Source organism: Botryllus schlosseri, chromosome 15 (genome assembly GCF_051294905.1).
Source record: "Botryllus schlosseri isolate E-star chromosome 15, Bs_hap1, whole genome shotgun sequence".
NCBI classification, from domain to species: domain Eukaryota; kingdom Metazoa; phylum Chordata; class Ascidiacea; order Stolidobranchia; family Styelidae; genus Botryllus; species Botryllus schlosseri.
This window is the reverse complement of record NC_137250.1, coordinates 22,116,570-22,140,402: the sequence shown is the minus strand read 5'-3', so window position 1 is coordinate 22,140,402 and position 23,833 is coordinate 22,116,570. Positions and strand designations below refer to the sequence as shown.

The 23,833-nt window shown below is 41.3% G+C and overlaps 1 protein-coding gene across 6 annotated transcripts; it reads right to left on the bottom strand.

Moving 5' to 3' along the window:
• Positions 1 to 1,302: 1,302 nt before the first annotated feature.
• LOC145458132 (SWI/SNF complex subunit SMARCC2-like) lies at positions 1,303 to 23,467 on the bottom strand. 6 transcript variants are annotated; one of them, XM_080336475.1, is made up of 26 exons: positions 23,253 to 23,467; positions 23,010 to 23,148; positions 21,730 to 21,909; positions 20,275 to 20,385; positions 19,331 to 19,432; positions 18,580 to 18,753; positions 14,292 to 14,551; positions 13,408 to 13,537; positions 12,313 to 12,436; positions 11,462 to 11,626; positions 10,648 to 10,840; positions 10,259 to 10,459; positions 9,438 to 9,537; positions 9,242 to 9,372; positions 8,070 to 8,174; positions 7,635 to 7,758; positions 7,500 to 7,574; positions 7,102 to 7,160; positions 6,930 to 7,040; positions 6,524 to 6,600; positions 5,641 to 5,748; positions 4,277 to 4,415; positions 3,141 to 3,722; positions 2,414 to 2,569; positions 2,271 to 2,309; positions 1,303 to 1,783 (listed from the first exon to the last, which is right to left on the bottom strand). In XM_080336475.1, the coding sequence occupies exons 1-26, from the start codon at positions 23,373 to 23,375 to the stop codon at positions 1,406 to 1,408; spliced, it is 4,086 nt and encodes a 1,361-aa protein (XP_080192601.1). In that variant the 5' UTR covers positions 23,376 to 23,467; the 3' UTR covers positions 1,303 to 1,405. The 6 variants fall into 6 exon arrangements, with proteins under 6 accessions (XP_080192601.1, XP_080192602.1, XP_080192603.1 ...); XM_080336476.1 differs by having other exon boundaries at positions 13,420 to 13,537; positions 23,253 to 23,464; XM_080336477.1 differs by lacking the exon at positions 2,271 to 2,309 and having other exon boundaries at positions 23,253 to 23,463.
• Between the last annotated feature and the right edge of the window lie 366 nt (positions 23,468 to 23,833).

The following is a 23,833-nucleotide window of genomic DNA, read 5'->3' as shown; positions in this document are numbered from 1 at the left end:
TACAATAGATAGGCCTACATACCAACCACACATCACATTACACTCTTACACAGTACAAGCTGAGTCTGATGGCGGCGATAAGATCTTTGCATAAATCAGATATTCCCATCAGGTAGACCCGCATATATAGCCCAGATTATTGTGTCATGTTTTGAAGCATATTATATATAGTCTTAGTAGCAGGCTACTAGAAACGTAGCGCAAAGTAGTTTCTGGATTCCTTCATATAAAACTGTAGCAGTGCTACTTCCTATCATAATATTCGTCAGATTGTCTATATTTTCATCCGCTCAAGACACACACAATGCGATACACATTTACACAAGTCGCAATGCGATATACTGAGCAGATAGTATACCGAAGCTACCAGTTTCTTGATCTGGTAACGGCATAGCCTACACCTTGGCCAAGCCCTTGTGCCATTTTCTTCTTTGAGTACCTCCTTCATCGGGCATTTTCTGGCCTTCTTTGTCGCCTGGGGTGACATGTCTGTCTGCTATGGCTCTTGAAAAGCAAGCATCCCTCACCTATCCTCGCACATAGCATTCCGACCACAGGAATCAGCACGCCGAGCAGAGATTTACTGATCCAAAAGATGTATCGCACAAGAGCGAACCGGAAATATCATCACCGACCCTGTTCAGTTCTTCACCGCCTGAGACGGCACTGTATCCAGTGCCGAAAGCTTGCGTCGATGACAAAATCTGTCTACTGATATCAAGCTTGTCACAGGATACGATTAGGTCACGCTGAATTCAACCCCATTATATCAGTTCGGACTGGGCATAATCGGGGGATACCCGAGAATCAAGCATGTTCGGGCAACTACGCATGATTCTAGGCGTCTAAATAGTGCTAAATGCCAGTAATCTAATTCGTGCAATGTTTCTATGCTCTAATCTGTTTTTCCTGAAAACACTACAGAACTGTATCGCCATCGCGCGAACGAGTCAAGCTTCGTGTCCTGGCATTTGGGATTTTCTTGCTTACGAGAATGAACATTCAATTTCTGGATTTTTGCGAATTCGACAATCCTAATGATGCTGTGTAGCTATTACAGATGTTGAGGATCAGGATTCTCATTTTTGTCTGACTGCCAGATCAGTACAGGATTCTAAATTTATAATGCATGACAGAGGCTTCCGGGATTCCCGGGACTTATTCTACTTTTCAGGTAACAGTAAAATTTGCACTAGCCTGCCTGCACACTGCACAGTACTGTTGAAGACAAGGAAATTAGAATTACTGTAGAACAACAACTATAAAAAAGCAACACTCAACAGTCAACACCCAACACCCAAGTAAGTCCCAGTAAAAATGTATTTGGAAAATGTCTTTCATCCAAAATGTCACAAGCAAACGACCCAACTGTCCTAGACACTGTCACAGTAAACCATCTCCGACTTCACGATTGCGGAGGCTGTTGCTGCTGCTGCGGCGGGGCACCGCCCGGAGACTGCATATCCGGACCAGGTGCCGGGGCAAATCCATGCGGGGGTGGCATATTTTGTCCCGACCCGACAGGGTACTGTGAAGGGTACTGCGACGCCTCGCCTTGCGAAGGTGGGTAGTTGGGTTGATACCCGGGTTGGGGGTGGTACTGGGGGTACCCTTGCTGCGGCCCGGGGGTTGGGTACGACCCGGGCTGTCCTTGCATTGGCGGAGCCTGCCCTGGTTGAACAGGTGCGCCTGTGGGTGGCGCATATCCGCCTTGATGCATTCCGGGAGGTCCGGGGCGCTGCTGTTGTTGTTGATAAGGTGGTTGGCTAGGGTAATGTGGGTGCTGAAATAAGAAAAGAAAAAGATAATGCTAGTAGTCTAAGACTAATATGAGCAAAATGCCGGTAATTTATGAAATGTTTCTATGCTCCAGGGTTGTAACCAATTCGCAAGGTTCCGAGTCGCAAGTCAATCTCACATTTATAGTTTTGACTGGAGTCAAGTCGAGTCATTTTAAATTCACCACCGAGTCAAGTCCGAGTCCAAGTCATTATGTGTACTGTTCAGTTTTTGAGTTAAATCCGGTTAAACCCACTTTTTCAATTCGACTCCAGTGTTTTAGAATGGCTCGCATTCATAATATCGTAAATGTGCGTAAATACCATCACCATTTCTAGACAAGGTAGGCGAATATCCTGATTGCTTAACGACACGTAGTAAAGTAAGCAAGTGGTACATGTGTCATAACATCACACGCTTGTAACGCCACAAAAACCCTTCACAGTGAACGGTGTCAACTCGAAAACATCAAATGCGGTGCACACTCTTACCCTGCGTAATCTTTGGTAAGGCCTGAAGCCGGCCTTGAGCTAAACGAGTGTGAAAAACTGATTTCGTTTGATACCCACCAGCACCGGTTTGGGCCTCATCGTCAAATTTTGCGACTCTAATGAAGATGCTTAAAATTTCTCACCTGTTGTTGCGGCTGTTGCGGGTGAGCACCCATCGTTGGGGGAGCGCCGTGCTGCGGAGGAGGGGGACCCATGCTCTGCGGAGGCATCTGCATTGTGGGCGGGGCCTGTTGAGGCGGGTGTGAAGGCGGCGGCAGTTGGCCCTGCATCTGATGTTGCTGAACATAAAATATATGTGAAAATAAAATATGCATAAATCGATAAGAAATATTAAATAAAGTATATTAAAAAGATAAGTACTTTGGGAGCATGCTGCATGAAAAAAATCTGACGTAGGATTGCTGGCCGCGTTACGAGAAATGTGTATGGACAAAATCGAGACAAAGACGTCGTCAGTCTCCCGTGTTTGTGCATTTAAATCGACTGAAAAATTTACGGAACATCAAAAAAATCCATCCACGGCACTACAAATAGGTGGTCCTCGAAAAACATATCAAGTTATCGCAACACAGACGCTATTTCCCTAAACTAGTTTCTATGAAATAAGTGAACTGTTCAAAATCCAAATTTTAAGGAGCAAATGTTTGTTTTTAAATATTGCAGTTTGCAGTTGAAGCTGGTGATTTATGGAATATCACAAAAAAAATCCAGAAAATATATGCAACATTATCACAATACAATTTTATACGAAATCAATGAACTTTTCAAATTAATAATTGTAAAAAGTAAAAGTAGAATCACAGGATTTGCAGAATATCACAAAAAATCATCATAAAAATCGAGCCTCACCTGACCAAGAGGTGGCGTCGACGTCGCGGACGAATGAGACGACAGGGCCGGGCTAGGCGTCTGCCTCGGATACATCCCGGCCGACACCTGCTGCATGGGCCGATTCGCCAAAGCCTGCCCCGGATGAGACCCGGCCTGTAGACCGGGCCCGGGATGATTGACTTGGGGCGTAGCCCCCTGACCTGGCTGCATCTGGGGTTGGTACTGCTGAGGTGCCCCGGACGGAGTGGATACTGATGATTGTGGAAACGCGTGTGAAGACGGGGGCGCTTGTTGCGGTACCTGAGCCTGGGGCTGCATCTGTATATTGCTTGGCGCCTGAGGGTGTTGGGTCGGAGGAATTTGAGGCGCTTGCGGCGGGGCGGTTGACATTGGAGGCTGTGCCGGGACGCCTTGCTGTGGTGCTTGTGGGGCGTTGGGTTGTGGTTGTTGTGGCTGTTGTGGGGTTTGCGATCGGGGCTGCATGCCGGGGTGGGGCGGAATGTGTCCAGGTTGGGGTCCGGGTTGGTGAGGGGGTCCGGTGGGGGCCGGGTTGCTTGCGGCTTGGCCGTGCTGTTGCTGCATCATCTGCATCTGTTTGGCCTGAATATCGACATACACAGAATCACACGACACAATGCAGATCCAACAATTCAATTTGTCGAATTAGACTAATGAGAGTATTCTACTCTAATTCTACTTTAATTTGAAAAATATTTCTATGATCTGATTTAAATTCTAATCTACTTTCCGATTATCCCAAAAAATACTACACGAGGACTGTATAGTGCAAAACCGAGATTGGTGTACTGTACAGAATTTGCCATTCTAATGTTCATGAGAATTACCTCTCTTCAATTCCAAGGTTTTTATGAATTCAGTAATATCAATTCTTGTTGAATTTGGAAAAGCTGAAAATTTTCGTAGCTGTCCGATTCTGGATCCAATCACTCAAAACAACTGCAGTATACTGCTATAACAATCATACGCATCATCGATAATATTTTACAACCCTGTTCGTTCATGAACTACATTTCGTGTATTACATCGAAACAATCTCTAAATCACATAATTTCGAATTCCGTGTTTGAATTTTTAGGACGATGAATCGGTCCTCACACACGCACAACACAAGCGATAAAAAATCAATTCCAAACCTGTTGCTGCCTGGCTCTGGCTTCCGCGTAACGCATTTGCTCCAGCAGGAAGAGTTGACGTTCCTGTATCAGCTGCTGCCGCTGGTGTTCCAGCTGCTGTCTCTCTCTCTCCATGATGGTTTCAAGCTCCTCAAAATGCCTGGACGAGAAAGTTCAGTAAGATATTCGATCGAAAGCACAATCCAACCATGCTGCTGCTTCTCTATTATGAAAGGCACACACTAGCACACGGGCATGTCGCTTCTATGAACGTGGTCAGCCATAATTATGACATGAATACTTCTCCATTGCTACATTGACGTTTGCATAAGAGCCCACATTTCTTCAGAATCAGCATCTACATTAGTAGATTGCACTTACATATAAAAAAATTTAATCAATATACTACAGTGGAATTTAGAACGAAAATAAGAAATAGCATATTTTCTAAAATGAATTACTAACATGAGGCAAAATCTACAACTCCTCCTTTTCACCACAAAATCGGCCGAGGGCCTAAACGGGATAATATTCGTACCTACACAATGATAAGCATCCATGTGAAATCGAACAGTATGATTTAATGATAATAACTAGGCCAAGTTTTTGTTGAAGTGAAATACGTGGAAAGTTGCATTTATTTTTCACAAAAGCTGCAGTAAAAAGTCGTATTTATTTTTAACGAAAGTTGCATTTATGTACAAGTTCCTTGAAATTATTAGGGTATGAGATACTGGAACCGTTCCGTATCCAAGGCACTGTAGCAAAACTCAGTGTTGGCGACTTCAACAAAATCAATAGCCTCAAAAAAATTGACCCAGTGAAAATATCATTTTCGGCGATCTAGCCTGAATGTACGTCAAATCAGACAGGACCTCAAATTAAAACGGCGGTGAAAAAATCTATTCACACATAGTGCCATATGCTTCCGGGAAAAAGTCAGTTGCACGAAAAATCAGAAAGAAGTTGCAAAAATTTGCATGAAAAATTAAAAAATGTTTCACGAAGAATCGAAAGTTATAAAAAGTTGCATGTAAAAAATGGAGAAAAGTTGCAACATAAAAATCCTCCTAACGGCTTAAAACACCATTCTACACAACTTCTGAGTATTTAGGAAGCTGCCGGAAGTTGTAAAAAAAGTTGCAAAAACTTGCCCTAACATAACTGTTATTCTCAACCCCTTCCTTGGCTCGATTGGCCACATACTGCTATAACATTATACCACACCTCAAAAATTACAATCCAAAACAGAACGGGTTCAAAATACACACAGAAAAACCACTACACCGTCCCCAATTTATATCGTTAAAACGGTTGATCTCCATCCCATCTCGACACAGCCTAGGCAAGCTATCATATCTCTCTGAAATGACAAAAGCAACCACTTTTTCGAAGTCTGCAAAAACTCCTGTCTGTCCGCTAGCAACGCGTTCGATTCCTCGCGCAGCCTTTCCGCCTCGTGATACTGGACCACGTCGATCTCTTCCAGATGCCTGCAAACAACTTGAAGCGGATCATTCATGCAGCTCGACCAGCAATCCCCAAAAATTACTTGCCCAAAAATTACTTGGCATTTTTCCAAAAGATCCTCAAAAATACTCGCATTTTTCTAAAAGATACTGAGACCTGAAGATACCTTCCTACTCAACCCTGGTCAGCGTACACCGTGCAGGTACTGCCATCAAACCACAATTAAGACTCGCGTCTGAGAACGATCCGAGTAAATTTAGTGACGGACTCGTAAATTTATATCCAATATCAACTTAAAATTCAAATTGAATTTATTTTTATTCTATTTAAAAACTGTATTCTGCAACAGGCTACTACGGTCCTTCTAACGTGAATCTAAGTATAACTTTCTGTGACTCTTATAACCGATCAAGACAGAAACAGCATGGTGTCTGAAATCATAATTTGAAAATTTATTCAAAAATTAACATTCTGATCCAAAATCTTATTTCAAGCTGTGTTTTATTTATTTTTGATCTCATTTAAAAACTGTTTTTCAGCATACTACGATTTTCCTTCCTAATCGAATCCAACCAGCAGTCTCTCTCTGCAGTTCATTCTGTATTCTAACGCAAATCTAACCAGAAGTCACTAGACACACAGCTTCCGATTATTATCAGTTATTCCTTGCCTGCTGGTTTATTCGCTGTATGCGCAGTTGCGCATTCCCTTAGATCTATAAATCCAAAAAAAGACATCACACACGGGTGGGCGAGACTTTGACGGGTAATATTTTCTCGAAATTAATAGAACACCAACCTCAACTTGATCTCCAGTTTCTTCATTTGCGTCTCTACGAGGAGAGCAACCAGGCTTTTGATTTTTCTCTCCTCCACCTGTTGACAAAGCAAAAATCTCCGCCAAGTTTCACACAGACATTTTTTTTACTCATTGCTCGAATAAATAGCAATACGGTATGATTAAAATATGTTTATTTTATGCTACCATGGAGAATATAACAGCCACACTATGCCACAAAGGTAATTTGTATCTTTGTAATGCACGTTTCTTTGCTATGATACGACCAATCAGGTTTTCAAGGCCACTACAATGAACTATTTGAAAGTAATTGAATTATTAGAACTAACACTCGAATCGTTATCTCCAGTCCTAGTCACAAGCTAAAGGCAGCTTCAAGCATCAACGCAATCAAAACAATACCGACCTGAGACAGATACTTCGCCTTGACGGCGGCGGCAGCCAAAGCAGATGCGGCTGCGCTCGCTAAATTGCCTTCCGGAATACCCTGGTTCAAAAACTTCTTCAGTTTCTCGGCCTGCAAGGTAATCACAAATGAATATTATCCTGCGCTTGTCATTAAACGCAACACCGCTTACTTTTTCTTTGTCGGTGGTCGTGTCTTTATCCGCTGAATCCTTTCTGGTTTCCGACGCGCCTAAATCAGGATTGGTAATTCAAGCCACCGTCAAAACAGAGGTTTTATCGAGAGAAACCGCTAATCTGGCAAATTTACAAACACTATAGCGGGCTTGGTCAACTTGCAACCTATATGTTCCTAAATTCCATCGAAATTAGTTGCAGATATGTGTTGATTGCATCACAATCATCGAACTCCATTACACTACTCCATCACACTAATGTGTGCGACAGTTACGATGAATCGAAGGGGTTCGAGGGCTCCAGTTTGTGAGTCCCCACGCTATCTTATGTGTGGACTAAGTCTCAAAGAAGTGAAGTTGAGTATTGAACGAGGAGATTCACGAAGTTATCTCACTTTGATCAACATCCATGGACTCTTCTTTGCTCTCCTCTGGCTTCTCATTCTCTTTATCTTTTGCTCCGTCAAGAGCTGCTTTGAAATACATGGTCAGCGATGTCCACAATTCCACAATACCGCGTCATCATTTACCTTCATCTTCCTTCTTTTCCTCCGTTTCCTTGGGTTTGTCTTTTTCTGGCTCCGTCCCGGCGATGCCGCTGTTCTCCAGGCCGAAAGCTGGATCCACGTTGCCTTCTTTGGCCGCCGCTTCCACCTGATTACAGCGAGAGGGAAAATGAGCTTGCAATGGCACGACAATGTAGCGGTAGGCCTACATATTGGTAGGGTTGGGCTTTGGGCATAATGATTTTTCTGAGTACTTAAATTATACACTCTCTCCCACTACAAGATTCAATTCTTCAACGAGACTTATAGTTTCAATACTATTCCCACTGCGGAATCGTTCTACTAAAATTGTGGATTTGCAGGATCAGGTCACGTGTTGAATTTTCCATTCAGAGCATTCGAGGAACAAGATTTGTATCAAAGTCCCGAAATTCGTGATTCTTATTGTCACGTTCTTACCTGGCGAACATGAGCGTCGATCAATGGCTTCGGGACTTCGTCTTTCATTTTTGTGAATTCCTCGATCGCTGCCTTCGCCGCTGATGCTGCTACTCGCGGGCTGACCTGAAAGAGTCAAAAAAATTAAATCATTCTCAAGCGATGACCACAAACGCTGTCCGTCATTAGGCTGTAACAGACATTCCAACTTCCAAGGTATTGATTACAGGCAGACTTGGTAAGATGAAATATGTTGGTGGGCCGGGTGAAAAATTCAATCTTCCAGCTTATCCTAATTTTATTTCTAAATTCATTGTTATTAAATGTTGCTCAGTGAGTGCGTTGATGTTAGCTGAACAGAAGGTTTCTGTTAATTTAAAAAAATATCTATTTGCCGTCATGTTTCAAAACAAGGGTAAACGTGCACAAACTATTAAAAACACAGGCTTACCCCTGACTACCAATATTTAGTGCTCTAAACCTTCTTTGAATTTCAGCTTTCGGCTTTCTTTTTTTGACATGCCCTGATTGCTTTGTTTAGCAGATTAGGGATTCGGAAATGCATCACGTAACAATTTGAAACACAGAACGTACAAGGAGTGACGTGACAATGGCAACTAATAAGGTTTCAACTAAACTATATGGAAAGAGGGACTTTAATTGCTACTCACACTTTGCAACATTGACTATATTTTCAATCTGGATTACGCACAGAGGTACTAGGCAGCGTAATCGTGGCATAGTAACGAACAGGCTTCAAACCCAACGAATTTTCTGATCGGTTGATGCAGCCTATGGTTTTAGTCCACGCATCAACATTCAAAAGCAGGTTTTACGTATTGAATTCCAAGCAGCCTTTCGTGGGCCGCACTTTGCCCAGGTCTGGATTAGACAAATTGGAGAAAAATGCTAGCAATCAGATTCTAATCTAATTTACTGGTTTCCTGGAAATGCTAAAATACTGTACAGTGAAGAGAGATTTGCTATAGTAGTGCTTATGTGACTAAACTATTTGATATACGGATTGAACTTGAGTTTTGTTGCATTGTTTCCAATTCAGAATTCAACTCGGTAATCCTAATTGTAGTCTAATTTGTAAAAACTGGGTAGCTATAATTCTAATTTTGAAGCTAAAAATTTTCAAGTAGGCCAACCCTGATTACAGGTACGATGGAGCACACACAGCGACTCACCACGGACGCCAGAAACGCCACCGTGCTCATCACCGGATTGCCGGCTTTAGAAAACGGGAGAGGTTGGTTCGCGACAAGGTGTTTCATCTCGCTATCGTAACCCTCGTTGTCGGCAGACACCTTCAGAGATCCTAAAGAAGATTCGTCGGTTTGGAACGGGACACATCTGCAGTATAAATGCAACTAGAATATTCACCTTCCAAATACGGATCTTCGATGGGTAAGCGTAAGAATTGCAAGATACATTCGTCTTGCGTTCGGCTCCCGACATGTTCAGACACTTTATTCCAATCATCCTGCCGATAAAAGATGAACGATATGATCAGAAAACTGATCGATCAATCATTACAAGTAAGACATGGCATTATGATTTGAGTATTGAATCTGAATCGAATATCAATATCAATTGCTCGAGCCGAGTAGGGAGAGATCATTCTTTCGATCTCTGAAATTATGCGCTCGTAGCCATTAGGAGTTCATTTTCAACGAAAATTATAGTTTCGAAAGGCGTTTCACCTGTGAAAACCCTGATTAATCACATCGCAGCAAACGAAACATGTAGTACTAAGCAACATACGTTGGTGGCAATGCCGTATCTGTGATGCCGTGATCAACCCAGAGCATTGTCACAAAGTGCAATGAAATAGGTAATGTCGAAAGATGTCAAATTTTCTTCAATGTGATGTACAACTGGCATTATATTCTTGGTGGCAGCATATAACGTACATATTTCACCTTCCCACATCTTTCATACTGTTATGATGTTATAACTAAAAGACTTGACTCGACGCAAATTTAAATCACTCAGGTATTAAGTTTTGCCCTGCCCTAATTCCAAGTCAATTGCAAAGTAGTACATTCATAATCAACATGGTTTTGTACCAGTCCGGGTCCCTATTTATGAGAGAGCAGCAGAATTCTATTTCTCATCCTACTAGCGAGAATAATATGGAAAGTTTCAATCAGTCACTATATACTACAGATGACAAACACTGCCAGAGCATGAATCAAACTAACCTTATACATTTCTAACCCTTCGAGGAGCAACAGAATCTCCTGGTCAGTCCAAGGTTTCGCGACAGCCGCGGCGGCCAACGTCTTTGGTTTCGCCACTTTCTGTTGCGGTGTGTATATGTCCGTGCGTAATCCAAAATTAGTTCCCAATTCTTCGACGGCATTTCCGGCCGCGGGTTTCTCCTCCTTAGCTGCGACGTCAGGCTAAAGAAAAGTCAAGATTAGCACGTCACAGTCAGAATTGTACAAACTACTGGATTTTCTAAATCCGCAACTACTTGAAATTACTCAAAAAAAACAGCAGCTAGTTGACCATCAAGTAACTAGGCCTACATTACCTAGTTTACACAAAACTGGTCATAATCCGTTCCATAGCGTAGCGAGCAACATACCTTGGAGTCTATCTTGGCAACTTGTTGACTATTCGTGAGCCCCGTTTTGGCGGGAGCCATCGGAGTCAAACCAGACGGCGTGTCGGCGACAATATGAAAGTGAGAAGTCGGCGGAGGGCCCATCAAAGTGGGTTTCGAATCGGGGTCGACCTGATAATTAATCAAGCCCCACATCTCCATAAAGGCGTGGACTCTGAAAAGAAGCAAGGGCTTAGTCGAGGAGAATTAGTGGTACATAACTTCAGTGTAAAATTTATTGATATACACTCGTCCGAGGCTATCCTTATCAACTAGTAGACAATTTAAAGCAGTGGATCCCAACGTGGGCGATTTGGCGGTCTAGGGGGGCGAAAATGACGAAGGGGGCGACAGGGGGGCAAAAATGGACAAAGGGGGCGACGGGGGGCGATGACGCATCAAAACGGCTGACCTTTTTTTTTTTAGTCAACCCACGGAAATTTAGTTACAAAAGTGTGTCAAATTAGACATCGAGCCGAAATTTTGACCCTTTTTTTTTTTTTGCAAAAACTCGAAATTGAATTAGACTCCGAATTAAAAAGAAATATACAACAAAAATCATATTTAGTCCGTATCAAAGTAGACTTCATGCTCATAAACATTAGAATGGCACATGTTTCTGTTTGTACACTGCACAGATCTCCTGTAGCATTTTCAGGAAGACCGAAAATTCGACAAGAATTTTAACTAGAGCATGGATACGTGTCACGAATTAGATTACCTGCATTTCGCTATAATTAGTCTAATGATAAAACCTAATTGTAAAAGTCTGCAAACGAGCAGCAGCAAAATTCACCTGATGATAGCGCATACATCGCCGGCCAAGTTCCTTCTGCAGGCCGTCGCGCTCAAATATTCCATCGGATTTAGTCTGTACGTATCCAACATGAAGTTGCGATAGGACAAATATATTTCGGGAGTCTTCGACTTGTTCTTGCTGTTGAAGAACTCTGGCAGCGCCCTGTAAAAGATGAACGAAAACGATTGAATCGCCCAATTATGCAACGGTGCACGCATCATGATTGCCACAGTATGATAAAGTACGGTATTCATCGAAGCCAGTTCTTCCTAACCAGTCGGTTGTGACATGTGAAGCTATTTTAGGCGGGCGGCTGGTAAGTCGGGGCCCGCTGATGCGAGTATATCAGAAGAGATCAATACTCGATTACGAACCGAATCACTCATTTACTCAATATTGCTCAGCCCTAGTCGTGAAGCATTTCTAAGTGTTTTCTATTCACTAGGGGTTATAGAGGGCTGCTTTTGGAACGCCAGCAATCTTGTATTCGATGACAGCAATTTTATAGGTATATATAAAAGCTTCCGGAATACTGAAAGTCTTACACGAGGCGGTTCGTCGCAAATAAGTTAACCTCAATTCTATATATTTCTGGATATTTTACAAATAGAAAAATCAAGCCAATCAAGCCTAGACCCGATCTGATAACACCTAATATACAACCACAACTGGTGCATTATCAATAAATTGCATGTGTATACATTGTTTCGTTTCTTATCAATTTGTGTTTCGTCCGTTACATCATATCTCACTCATAGTAGAACTTGCATTAAAAGTGAGTAGCGAACAGAAAAAGGTCGGGAACCACCATCCAAGGTACAACAATTTTGCGACATATATCTGCCTACCTTCTCTCTATGGCGTGAATTGCATTGTAATCGAACCAAGCCGCGTAGCTCGGAACAATGATATGATGTGTCTGCTCCGTTAGAGTCTCTTCTACTGGTTCAATTTCACGTTTGACCGATGTACCTGGTAAAAAATCATTGTGAAAACACATTTTCTAAGGGTATATCGCTTATCAAGAATGATTCCCAGGCAATGAGAATGACAAAATTACGAGTGACGACAACAGTGTCAATTGTCATCCTACTACAAACAGTGAGCCTGAGCACTTGACATAATTAAACAAGTCGACAACTTTTGAACTCATTTCAAACACAGCACACATGTAACTGAAGAACAGTTAGCTCAACAGTCAGAGTCATGGTAAACTGCAGAAGAAACATACCCTCACGACTTGAAAAATCGGTATGGCGCCATAAGATTGTTATAACTACAACCGTCAAAATTTTACATAATATTTTTCTAGGATTTTCAAATATGTGCATGACACATCAGGTAACGGTTAGTACTTGACAGCAACGCATAGTTTGCCAAACATCAAACCTTTGCAATGGACACTCAGTTACTGTCTGCGGATACAAGAATACCTAAGAGACTCTTTGAAGTACAGAACTTCAATATTCAATCGAAAAATATATGCATATTGAAGTGAACCAGAATATTGTCGTAATCTAAAAATAGTAGGCTACATAGAGCTAAAGCTATATCCTCTGAAGATATCTATCACAATGCTCTTACCAATTCTCTATCAGTTGCTGACAATTACCGACAAAGAGTGTCAGGCGAAAATATTTCAGTTTATTTCAACATGAATATATTATTCAGAAGGACAATTGTTTTCAGTACAAATTTATAGACAGCATATATTTTTCTAATGATGTCCGTTAGCATCAGTGGAAACAAGGTCCTAGTCAGAATCATAAAGCCACAACTAAAACGATATGGTATTGATTCAAAAGTCTTCCTAGAATTCTCGAATACATGTTTTAAAACAAGCATACAAGCATTCTACGAATGTGTCATAAGCTAGCAGGGAAGTTATAGCTTCCAACAGTTCCATGTGTAACGCAGCATCACCGACACGCTATCCACAATACCTGTAGTCATACCTTTCTGAGAGTCGCCATCGCCGACATGCTCCACTACATCAGATTCCTCCACCTCGCCTATTTCCTGAACATTGCCGCCTTTTATCGGTTGAGTCTCCAAGTCTCGTTTCGAGTAAACCTGGTGGTAATCACGATTGGCAAGATAACAACATTGAACCAAGCCTCAAATACCCCAAGGGCACACGAAATCTCGAGAATGTACATTCGTTTCAAGCTTACAAAATGAATTAGTGTAATTTGGCATGATTGAATGAACTCACAAACCAGTTCGATTCAGTAGGAGATGTATCCAACTAACCTTGTGAAGCGATATGTCATCTAAAACACTAAAATGTATATAGCTTCCTGCGCCCCACCATTCATGAAAATGGATCACATTCACCCACCCCACATTACTTTCAGAAGAGACTATACCATTCCATGTGGCTCGCATCTACTCAATCTCATTATTTTTGTTTCCATGTTGGCAAACTACATAAAATCAAAAGCAGAATGTTAAAATATGGCAGGGACATCTTGAATCTAGCATTATTCTACAGGTGACACATTATTGAGTCTAATCTTTTCCCACTGTCAGTAATTAATCAATGACCACGGATCACCATCTTAGCTGCTAGGGAAAATGTTTGACCAATAGAACATTTGCATCGTTACATCATTTGACTGTTGGCTTGACCAATCATCGACTACATAAATATAGAAATAAGGGAAACTCAATCACAAAACGAGCACTTTCAAAAACTATCAAGTTACCGAATATAATATCTACATTATGCTTTGAAACAGTTTGCATTCACACAGTGGGTAAGTGATAACTTGATATTGACCTATCACAAAATTCAAAAACATAGTTACAAGATAGATACACATACTTGTTTGGCCAGAGTCACTTCTTCCATCTTTGGCACGGCGGGAGGATCGTCCATATCCTTGGTGGGATCTTCGCCTTCCTCATCTTTCGAAGACTTTTTCTTGACGGACGCGGGAGTGCCGGGTCGTCCTTTGTTGGTTTTTTGCTTTTTCGGCAAAGGTTCAGGCGATGGTGATCGTCTTTTACCGCCCTTTTTTCGTTTCCTACGATCACCGTCAGAGCTGATGGGACTGTCGTCCTTACCGCCCTTGGCCACGTAACCTGAACGAGAACGTGTCAGGATATAGATCAATTACATGATTTGAATCCATCACGAGATAGATAGCGAATGGAAAGGCGTGCTTGCTGAACTAGAGCAATGCTATGCTGTCCCGAAATAATGATTGATGTGTGCGATGTGTGGTGGAATATTCAATATTTGAACAGCTTCTTTGAGGTACAGAACTTCAATAAAATTGAATAGTATATTCATATTAAAATGAACCCGAATATTTTCGGCTGACACTCGTCAGGGGTAATCGTCAGCAATCGTCGAATTCTCTACTAGTTGCTGACGATTACCCCTGACGAGTGTCAGCCGATAAATATTCGGGTTCATTTTAATATGAATATACTATTCAATAATATTCAATATGTAAACTGAAGACGGCTTTATCACTTTTGCAAATTTTACCAATAAATCACCTGGACAATGAACGAATCGTAATTTCAGAACAATCATTTTGCATTTTCAACATCATAATTAAGTTCTGTAGTTTGTGCGTTAGTCGATGTGCGTTAGTCGACAACTCAGTGCGTTAGAAATAGCAATATCTTGCAATGAAATTGATAACTGCTCAAAGAACACAACTAAATCCGGTCATAACAAGCCAGATATGCACCCAGCACAGGTGTCATTGCAAACTACGAAGATAGCTATTAAAACTGCCTAAATCTTGCAGCACTTGCTCATGTGCACAAAATTTTTCATGTTCCATATTAATCAACAACTTCAAAAGTATCTCTATCGAGCCCCTATGCCAAATGTACAGTGATTACGCTCATTAAAACAAGGATAAATATCTCATCGAAATACATCGTGTCGTTTTTGTCAATTCCAAATATTTTCAGTAATATAAGTAGTGTAGGCATGTGGCTGAATTCTGAAAGTTTATAAACTGTCTTAACCAAAAAAATGGTTTCAAACTAGACTCACTGCAGTCTTCGTAGGAACAGCAATTAGAGCCTGTATAGCTCGATAAAGGTCCAGCAATAGAGTGACATCACAATGCTTGAAATCTCGACAGAGAGAGCTACAGCGCTCATTGCTCTTAGCAATGCTAATTAGACAGAGAGAAAAACTCAACTTCGCTTATTATATGTGTACAGCAGTCCATATAAAGATCAACACGAATTTTGATAGATGATAGACATTAACATTTTCAAAGGCTAACTAAGAAATAATTTTTAGTGTTACTGAAAGACACAATATCTATGCAGTATCAAACATAACCAAAACTATAGGATCACGATTCGACCAAAGTGACCTGCAACTTTCAATCACTCAGTCATATACTTAAACGACCACACTACAGCTAACACAACTTCAACTGTATTATCACTTACTCATCGTGCTTCACATTGATGCAGTAATAACGTCCCAAAACAGCAACAGATTATCATAAACACAGCTCTGCTAACCAAGTAACACTATAGAACAAAGAATAAATGACAAGTCCATCAGTCACGAACAAAACGACACCACACATTAGGATTAGGATTACATAAGGAATTACTAAAACTAAATATATCTATCTTTAACCATAACCTAACCCCTGACTTGAATACAATAATACATACCAAGTGTCAAATTGGTACACCAATACACCACCACCACCACCACCACATAATTTACGCTCATACCCAGTAAAATATTCATTTTCGAATTCATCAATACAATAGGCTATACCTATGCATTGCTCAAATAAAAGGGATAGTCATTACATATCCAATGTTAAATTCACCAAGTGTAGAATTCAAAATGCCGAATCCACTACTATCACTACCCCTCATTCAAGACATAGTAATTCTAAAACCGTCGCACCTACGCCCTGTTGCAGAAAACTAGACACCGCGCCAACACAGCGCAGTAACAAAAAGGCGGTAATCTTACACCCGACATCCAAAACCCAAAACTTGCGACATTAGAACGGAAAATACGCGCTAACAGGCGCCAATTAGCGGCGAGCAGGCCAGTCCAATCTCGCGATTACAGCAATACCGTATCTCGCAAGACACACGAAAACATGCCCTGTCTGTAAGACGACATAGAACAACTGACGCCAGGAAAACGGCGCTCGTCCCGCGAGAGAATAAAAGAAAGAGGAGCGCCGCCGCAACGATGTTTCGGCGACCACTCTTCGAGAGACCAGAGAGAAGGGGAGCGCCTGCGGATGAGCGCGAAAAACGGAAGAGCGCGCGGTCGAGCGAAGCGATAGCTCGCGGCCAGCGCAGTGTACAAAATGAGACGGCGGAATTTTACGAAATTGGCGGGAGACTGTAGCGCTACGCTTGAGTTGTGATTTCGAAGACTGCATAGTAAATCGGTATAACAAATGCCGTTGCACTGATCGCTGCGGTTGTCTGATAAATATCTAGTTGATGATGACCATAGAATTCAACACTCTTAAACTCTTTATTCCCATCTAACTTACAATACGGAATTTTTCGCTGGAGTGCTGCCTGCGAGAATACGATTGATCCACTGCAAAAACTACAACATGGGATACTCAGTATCATTGCAAGGCTCGAAGAGGGCCTGGATGTGCAACAGATAAATCGCTACTCAAAAGATCATGTGCTTTAAACATAGAAGATATCAGGAAGCAAAAAATGCCGAGTTCATGTATCAGATACATGTCAGCATAGTGTCCTATACGGTGTGGACACAAGCAAATCTCACGGTCCAGTGAAATTGGTCTACGTCACACTCTCCATTTGGTCAGAGGCAATTTGACGGGTTAGTTTTGACAGGCTTGACGAGCGCAACAATGGCCAATACACTTCTGGTTTGCGCTGCGCCTCACCTGCTCCAAGACGGCATGGTTGCATCTCAATACCAAACACCGTTACAATGCAACATCCGAGGCTGATTTTGCAGGGATCCAGGACCATGAGCAGAAAAAAATCCATATTTTCGCAGTCAGTACCATGGTGGCTTTCGATTGATGCTCGACAAGCCGGTCAAAACTTACCATCAAATTGCCTTAAGCCAAATGTAGAGTGCGACGTAGACCAATTTAACTGAGCCATGAGACTTTCTAGTGTCCACGCCATATAAGGCACTATGATTGCAATCACTGTCCCACAAATTTTGAACGACTACTTCACCTTCAATTCAATTTATTGCTAAAAATCGGAATCCAAAGTGCCCAAATACAACACACGCGTATCCTCGAACAACTACCATATGATCTGGACGGAATATAAGAATAAGTCAAGTATGCTGGACCAGTAGTGCGGAACAGCATCTCGCCAGCTATCCGAAAGTCGTCGAACATGTCCACATTCAAGTCGAAATACAAGCAATTTCTACTGAATCAATACTAGTCAATACTACTCTTCGCTTCCTTTTATGTCATCCTTTCTTAAATCCAGTGTGCATTCCTCACATCTACATGCTGTAGGCCAGGGTGGGCGTCTGATTAAAAGACTACTACAAGTCGTTTCGGCACCCTCCTGTCTTTTCATCGTATCGCAATTTTGTGGCGTATTGATTTGATGATGATGACTCGGTGAATTTGACATTGGAAATGCATTAACTAGTATCAATATGGGCCCGACGCATCAATATGGTATACTAATTCGAGTGCGAGTGTTTCACTGAATAATAGCTCGAATCACGATACGATATCTACATAAAATGACAGTGATAATATGTCACTTCTGACAGAGCTGCGAGAAATAACTTACAACTCAAAGCAACAGAATAAGTATACAAATATCAATCAGCTTTCAGGACACTTTTACAGCTTTAGGCTAGAAAAATAGCATAACGATCCAATCATTTGACCAACATTATCTGTGTAAAAACATGTATTTCCTAACATAACTAATAACAGCGAAGGAGCTCAGGTACTCGATTTTGCGCAGCCTTACGCCCCTGCCTGTAAAACTAAGATTTATAATTGGGAATTTACCATTACCACAGATGCAGAAGAGTGTAGCCATTAATCACCTGATCGAAGTCCCGTAACGGCCTAGTTCGTCTCCTATTTTTTCCTACTATCGGAGTCAAAAACAACCATTACCTCTCCTTTTAGCTTGACCGGGTTGAATCAAATTGCCATCACTCGTGACCTCATAATCGAGTTCATTCATCCACTCATTATAAACGTCAAGGTCGTGAATCCATCTCTCGTGCACTTCCCATAAGCTCTGCTTTGAAGGACTGCTCGACACATGATCCGTGACTGCCTCACTACCTGCAAACACACGGAAATCCAAGCGTTTGTTACAGATGAAAACAGATTGTCAAATTTACAAGTGCAAAGTGCTACACACAAACACTGTTACTGTACAAATACTGGATTTTTAAAATGCGCAACTAGAACTAGGATTAGAAACAGAGCCAACCAAAATCCGCTACTAACCATCTAAAACACAACTGACTATATTCAATCTAATGCAGCTCATTAATTTTCATTTTATCAGAATCGAATATCTTTTCCACAAGAACATCAATGCAAGTTTCAAATAGGAGGGGTTCCGACCCCCGTAACCCACCCCTGCCTACACCACTGTGCTGCTGACTATGAGCTGCCAATGGCCTCAAGAACATCACAAACAGAATACTGGTGTATCAAACAGATCATCATAAATGGATCTTGATCACAGAGCGAGTGCAAGCTACCCAATCCCTGATATAGTGGAAAATCCAGCACCGCTCTCCAGTTTAAAACCCAAGTTTGAGCAAAGATAAAAACACAGCTGAAAGAAACTTGACGCATACGAACTTTAAAAATTAATCTCAAATCTTGCAAAAATAGATCGATAACTTACCAGGTATCCAATTATCGTAACTGTCCGGATAATACCAGTAATGCACCAACACATGTTTCTCTTTTCTCTCTATGACGCTAATGTATTCGTCAGTTGGTAACCCTGAAAAAGGTTACACCGGAATAGCACGGATCGGCTTGAAACGTGCATTTGAAACCATAGAAGATGCTCAACCATAATGCGAATAGAAAATACAATGCTGAAACGAATTGCTACAGAAATATATCTGATATACGTTCTGGATAGGTGCGTATCCAGCCCAGAGAAAAGGAGGGTGAGATAAAACAAAAGGGGGGAGAGTAGGGAAGATCGTCTAAAGTTGGAATAGATTAATCGGGTTAAATCTATGTACGAATGCCAATGCAACAAGGATGAGATCATTTTTCTTATGTAAATGTCTATATACACATAAACATATGCCAATTATGGAATATGAGAATATCGGTTTCGAAAGATTTTATTCAATTCAGTACTGATATGTCAATAATGACTTACAATGCAGGGAGAGCGAATCAAAAACATATTTCGCTGCGTAGGCCTAATTGATGACTGAATGTGGCGGCATAATATAATATTAATATTAGAATTTAGCTAGTTAACACAATGTACAACAAAGGTGTGAAGAAACAATATGCGTTCAGATTAAGGAATAAGCAGACTACTCTCACTGAGAGAACAAGAAGGTAATAGCAGGGGTAGAGGCAAGCTTGGATAGGAGGTAGAGGATTCCCTGATGCTACCCCCTATCTAAACCACTGGTTCTTGAGCAGGGATCGGAAACTTTTTTGCTCCGCGACAACAAGTTGCCAAACACTGTTCTGGGACGTGCAACCAAGTAGAATCATGTTACAAAATGATTAACATGACAAGTGTATTGATTCAATAACATATAACATAAAGTTAATTCCACAATTAGAAAATAATTGAATTCAAATGTCACCTACCCGGGGGTGCGGGATGAACTATATGAGACGCCGAGTCTTTGTCTTTCGTAACGGTGCCTTGATGCTCACAGATGATGTCCTTGAGTTTATTTCTAGTTTCTTCTGAAAACTCTGAACACACACAAAACATAGTCTCGAGAGGGCAACTCACCTATGATGTACAAACATACTTTTGTTAATTCACACAAATTGTAAAGTATTGTAAAATTTTAAGTAACACAATTTGAAGGAAGTAACGGAAACAAAACCATAATCTAAATTGACACACATGCCACAACCTAACGAAGCAATCATATTCAAAGAGACTCTTAGAGGCACAGAACCTCAACATAGTCATACATTTGAATAGTATATTCATATTGATACGACACAATAATATTCATTTCATGGTAACATAATCATTTTTTATGAGCTTGGTAGTGACTTGACCCATATTCAGAAGTCTGTTGACTTGTCCCTGTTACATCACAAAGAACGGATCACTAGCCGACAAGATAGCATAATGGTGGTCGGTCCGGCTTCTTGATCGGTAAGTTGTGGATTCAATATCTGGCCGGGTCAGACCAAAGACCTGATTAATAACACTGGAATCCATGGCTTCCCGGCTTGGCGCTCAGCATTACCGGGATAGCATGGATGGCTAGTGCAAGACTTGGAAAGCCTTACAAGGCTATTTCCGCACCTTCCTTGTCCACGGCATATGCATATTTACATCGTCATGAACTCGTGGTATGCATATGCGCAGATCGTGTGCGTGTGTATCATGATTCGGTGTATACACCGCAAAAACATCAAGGACAAAACTATACAATGTCCTATTCCAATATTTCGAGCAGAACATTGAGAGGTTGGCCACGGCATATTTTAGAAACGGAGAGGGAACAAGAGAACCACTGGTCAAACTTAATCCAATTCATCCAATTCAAGTCATCTTCATCGAAAAAAAATCGAAATTTTTGCTTTTAATTTGAATGTGAAGGCTAATAGGCTATTTCAATGAAACTAGTTAACCCTACCAACAAATAATTTTGCTCAGTTTCATTATTCATGGTATCCAAGATGGATTAGAATTATAACTAGTTTTTCTGTGTAAGATTAGAATTATTGAATTCGCAAAAACTTGAAAACTGAATCAGTCCGTATCAACTCAGTATGAGAATGGCGAATGTCCGAGCAGCAAGCTTGGCTCGCTTCGCATCATAGACTTTTGTAGCATTTCAGTAAGAAGCATGGATTAGAATTAGAGCAAAGAAACAGTCCACGAATTAGACTAGAATTAGATTTCCGAGATTTTGCTGTAACTCTAGTTGTCCAAGTCCGACTAAGGTAGCGTGACTTACCACGCAACCAATTAGCAACTTATCGTATAAGATATCAATCTCATAATACCAGAGGATCGACTGAAGTCTACATTCACTTTCTCTATAATCAGGTACACGCCCACTATACGCCTACCTTCCGACAACCATATCACGGGTCTTGTAAGACATCCATTCTGAGCGAGCGATTTTTCAATCAACATAAACATCTCCACGTTCCGATCCATCCTCGAAGGGTTTTGAAAATCAAAACGTCTCAGGCCCTGGTCGATTCGGAATTTGATGATGGTACTGAGAATGTGACACAGCCCTCCGCCTGTTAAGTGTCAATAACCGTGAGATGAAAGACAATGGGGGTTTCACTATGTAAACAGTGTCAGCTGATCCATAATCGCTGCAACACAACTCAAACAAGATCAAAATTTGTCGTAAAGGCACAAATCAGTGACTGAAAATACTAGATCCAGACCAACTTGATTGAATAACCTACGACGGTCGATAGCAAAGCATACCATATAGTAGTAAAATTCTACAATTCCATCTAGAATTCTGCAAACTATTACATTTTTCGATACCAAATAATTCCAATCAGTAGGAAGACTACAAGTACAAATACTACGATTCAAACTGGAATTCCGCAAACTAGTACAGTAGGCCAACAGAATTTTTAACTAAATGTAACTGAATCATCATATAATGAGTCGAGATTGTGAAGCACAACAAATCTTAGTGGTGCTACAGGTTAATAAGTCCTGTATTGACATTCATAATCTCGGGATAGCTTGCACGGAGTCACTGATCTAGGACAGTGGTTCCCAACGTGGGCGATATCGCCCCCCAGGGGGCGATTTGGCGATCTAGGGGGGCGAAAATGACGAAGGGGGCGATAGGGGGGCGAAAATGGACAAAGGGGGCGACGGGGGGCGAAAATAGCGAAGGGGGCGATAGGGGGGCGATGACGCGTCAAAACGGCTGACCTTTTTTTTTTTTTTTTTAGTCATCCACCTATCAATTCGGAGAGAAAAAACGTTATTTGCAGCTCTCAGCGGAGAAAGATGACCTTTTTTTTTTTTTTTTTTAGTCAACCCGCCGGTGATTATAGTCTGTATGCCCAATTATCGGTGCACAAAATTTTGGGGGGCGATGATTGGTGTTGACCTTGAAAAGGGGGCGATGGGTCGAAAAAGGTTGGGAACCACTGATCTAGGATAACACTTGTTAACATGCAACTGAATAGTACAATGGTACATTCATATTGAAATAAACCCAAATATTTTCGGCTGACACTCATCAGGGGGTATTCGTCAGCAACTAGTAGAGAATTGAAAAGAACATTGTACATCACCAAGTATTGTCTCCCCAGCATGGAAATTCTGGTGACTTGTCACAAAACGGTAAAATAGTGTGGAACTTTACCTGGCTTAAAGTCGTGGAAGCATTTTGTAGGAATTTTCGTCAGAGCCGGAGTCTTTGCGTTCTTCCCGAATGCGTCTTCTTGGAATTGCAGGAGTTGAAGACACAGACTGGAGAGATATTTGTTCGAAAACGATTCCACCTGAACAGAAGAGGGTAAATTCCGGAAATTGAACTTGTAACGACGTGGACAGCATAGGAAGAAAAATCCAACAAGCATAGCGGCAATATGAATGCATACGTCACCTGTGAAGAGTATTTCTTCAAATGCTTATTGAGCCAAACTCTCACAGGTTCAAAGGTTTGTATCGTGTCCGGTGATTCGTAGTACTTGGTATTCGGCCCGCCATCCTTTTTCTTGGAAGACATAACCTGTTTCAACTATTATAACAGCCTGGAAATTCAACATAATAATTGGACTTGGTCAATAGCGATATTTGTACTCAGAAACTGTCTTTCACACCTGTTTGTATAAAAGATATTGAGAGTGCGAAAAATGAGTACAATAATGAATATAAGGCATTCAATATCAGCCAAGAGTTTAAAAAAGCTGAGTGACTCGAGACGCAGACTCGGATTATTGATATTTCGTCTTTCAGTAATGATACTTCAAAAATATGGCCTCAAACTGTTAAGCGTGTGGAAAATTAATATTTTAATCTCAACACTAATATCGACTCGACCCTTTGCTCCCTGTCTTGGACTTGACTCGGTTATGAATAGAAAATGACTGGGCTTGACTCGATTCAGAATTATGAAAGTAAGTATGAGTTGTGACTCGGAACCCTGCAACTTGCTTTCAACTTGCAAGCATTGCTAGAGAACAA

Bases quoted from the DNA above. Each gene is read 5' to 3' on its own strand.
- LOC145458132 (XM_080336475.1), bottom strand. From the start codon at position 23,375: ATGTCTTCCAAGAAAAAGGATGGCGGGCCGAATACCAAGTACTACGAA. The intron at 23,149-23,252 runs GTGACGTATGCA...TCTTCTGTTCAG, and splicing joins TGAAGAAATACTCTTCACAG to GTGGAATCGTTTTCGAACAA. The intron at 19,433-20,274 runs GTAGGTGACATT...AACCTTTTTCAG, and splicing joins AGTTCATCCCGCACCCCCGG to GGTTACCAACTGACGAATAC.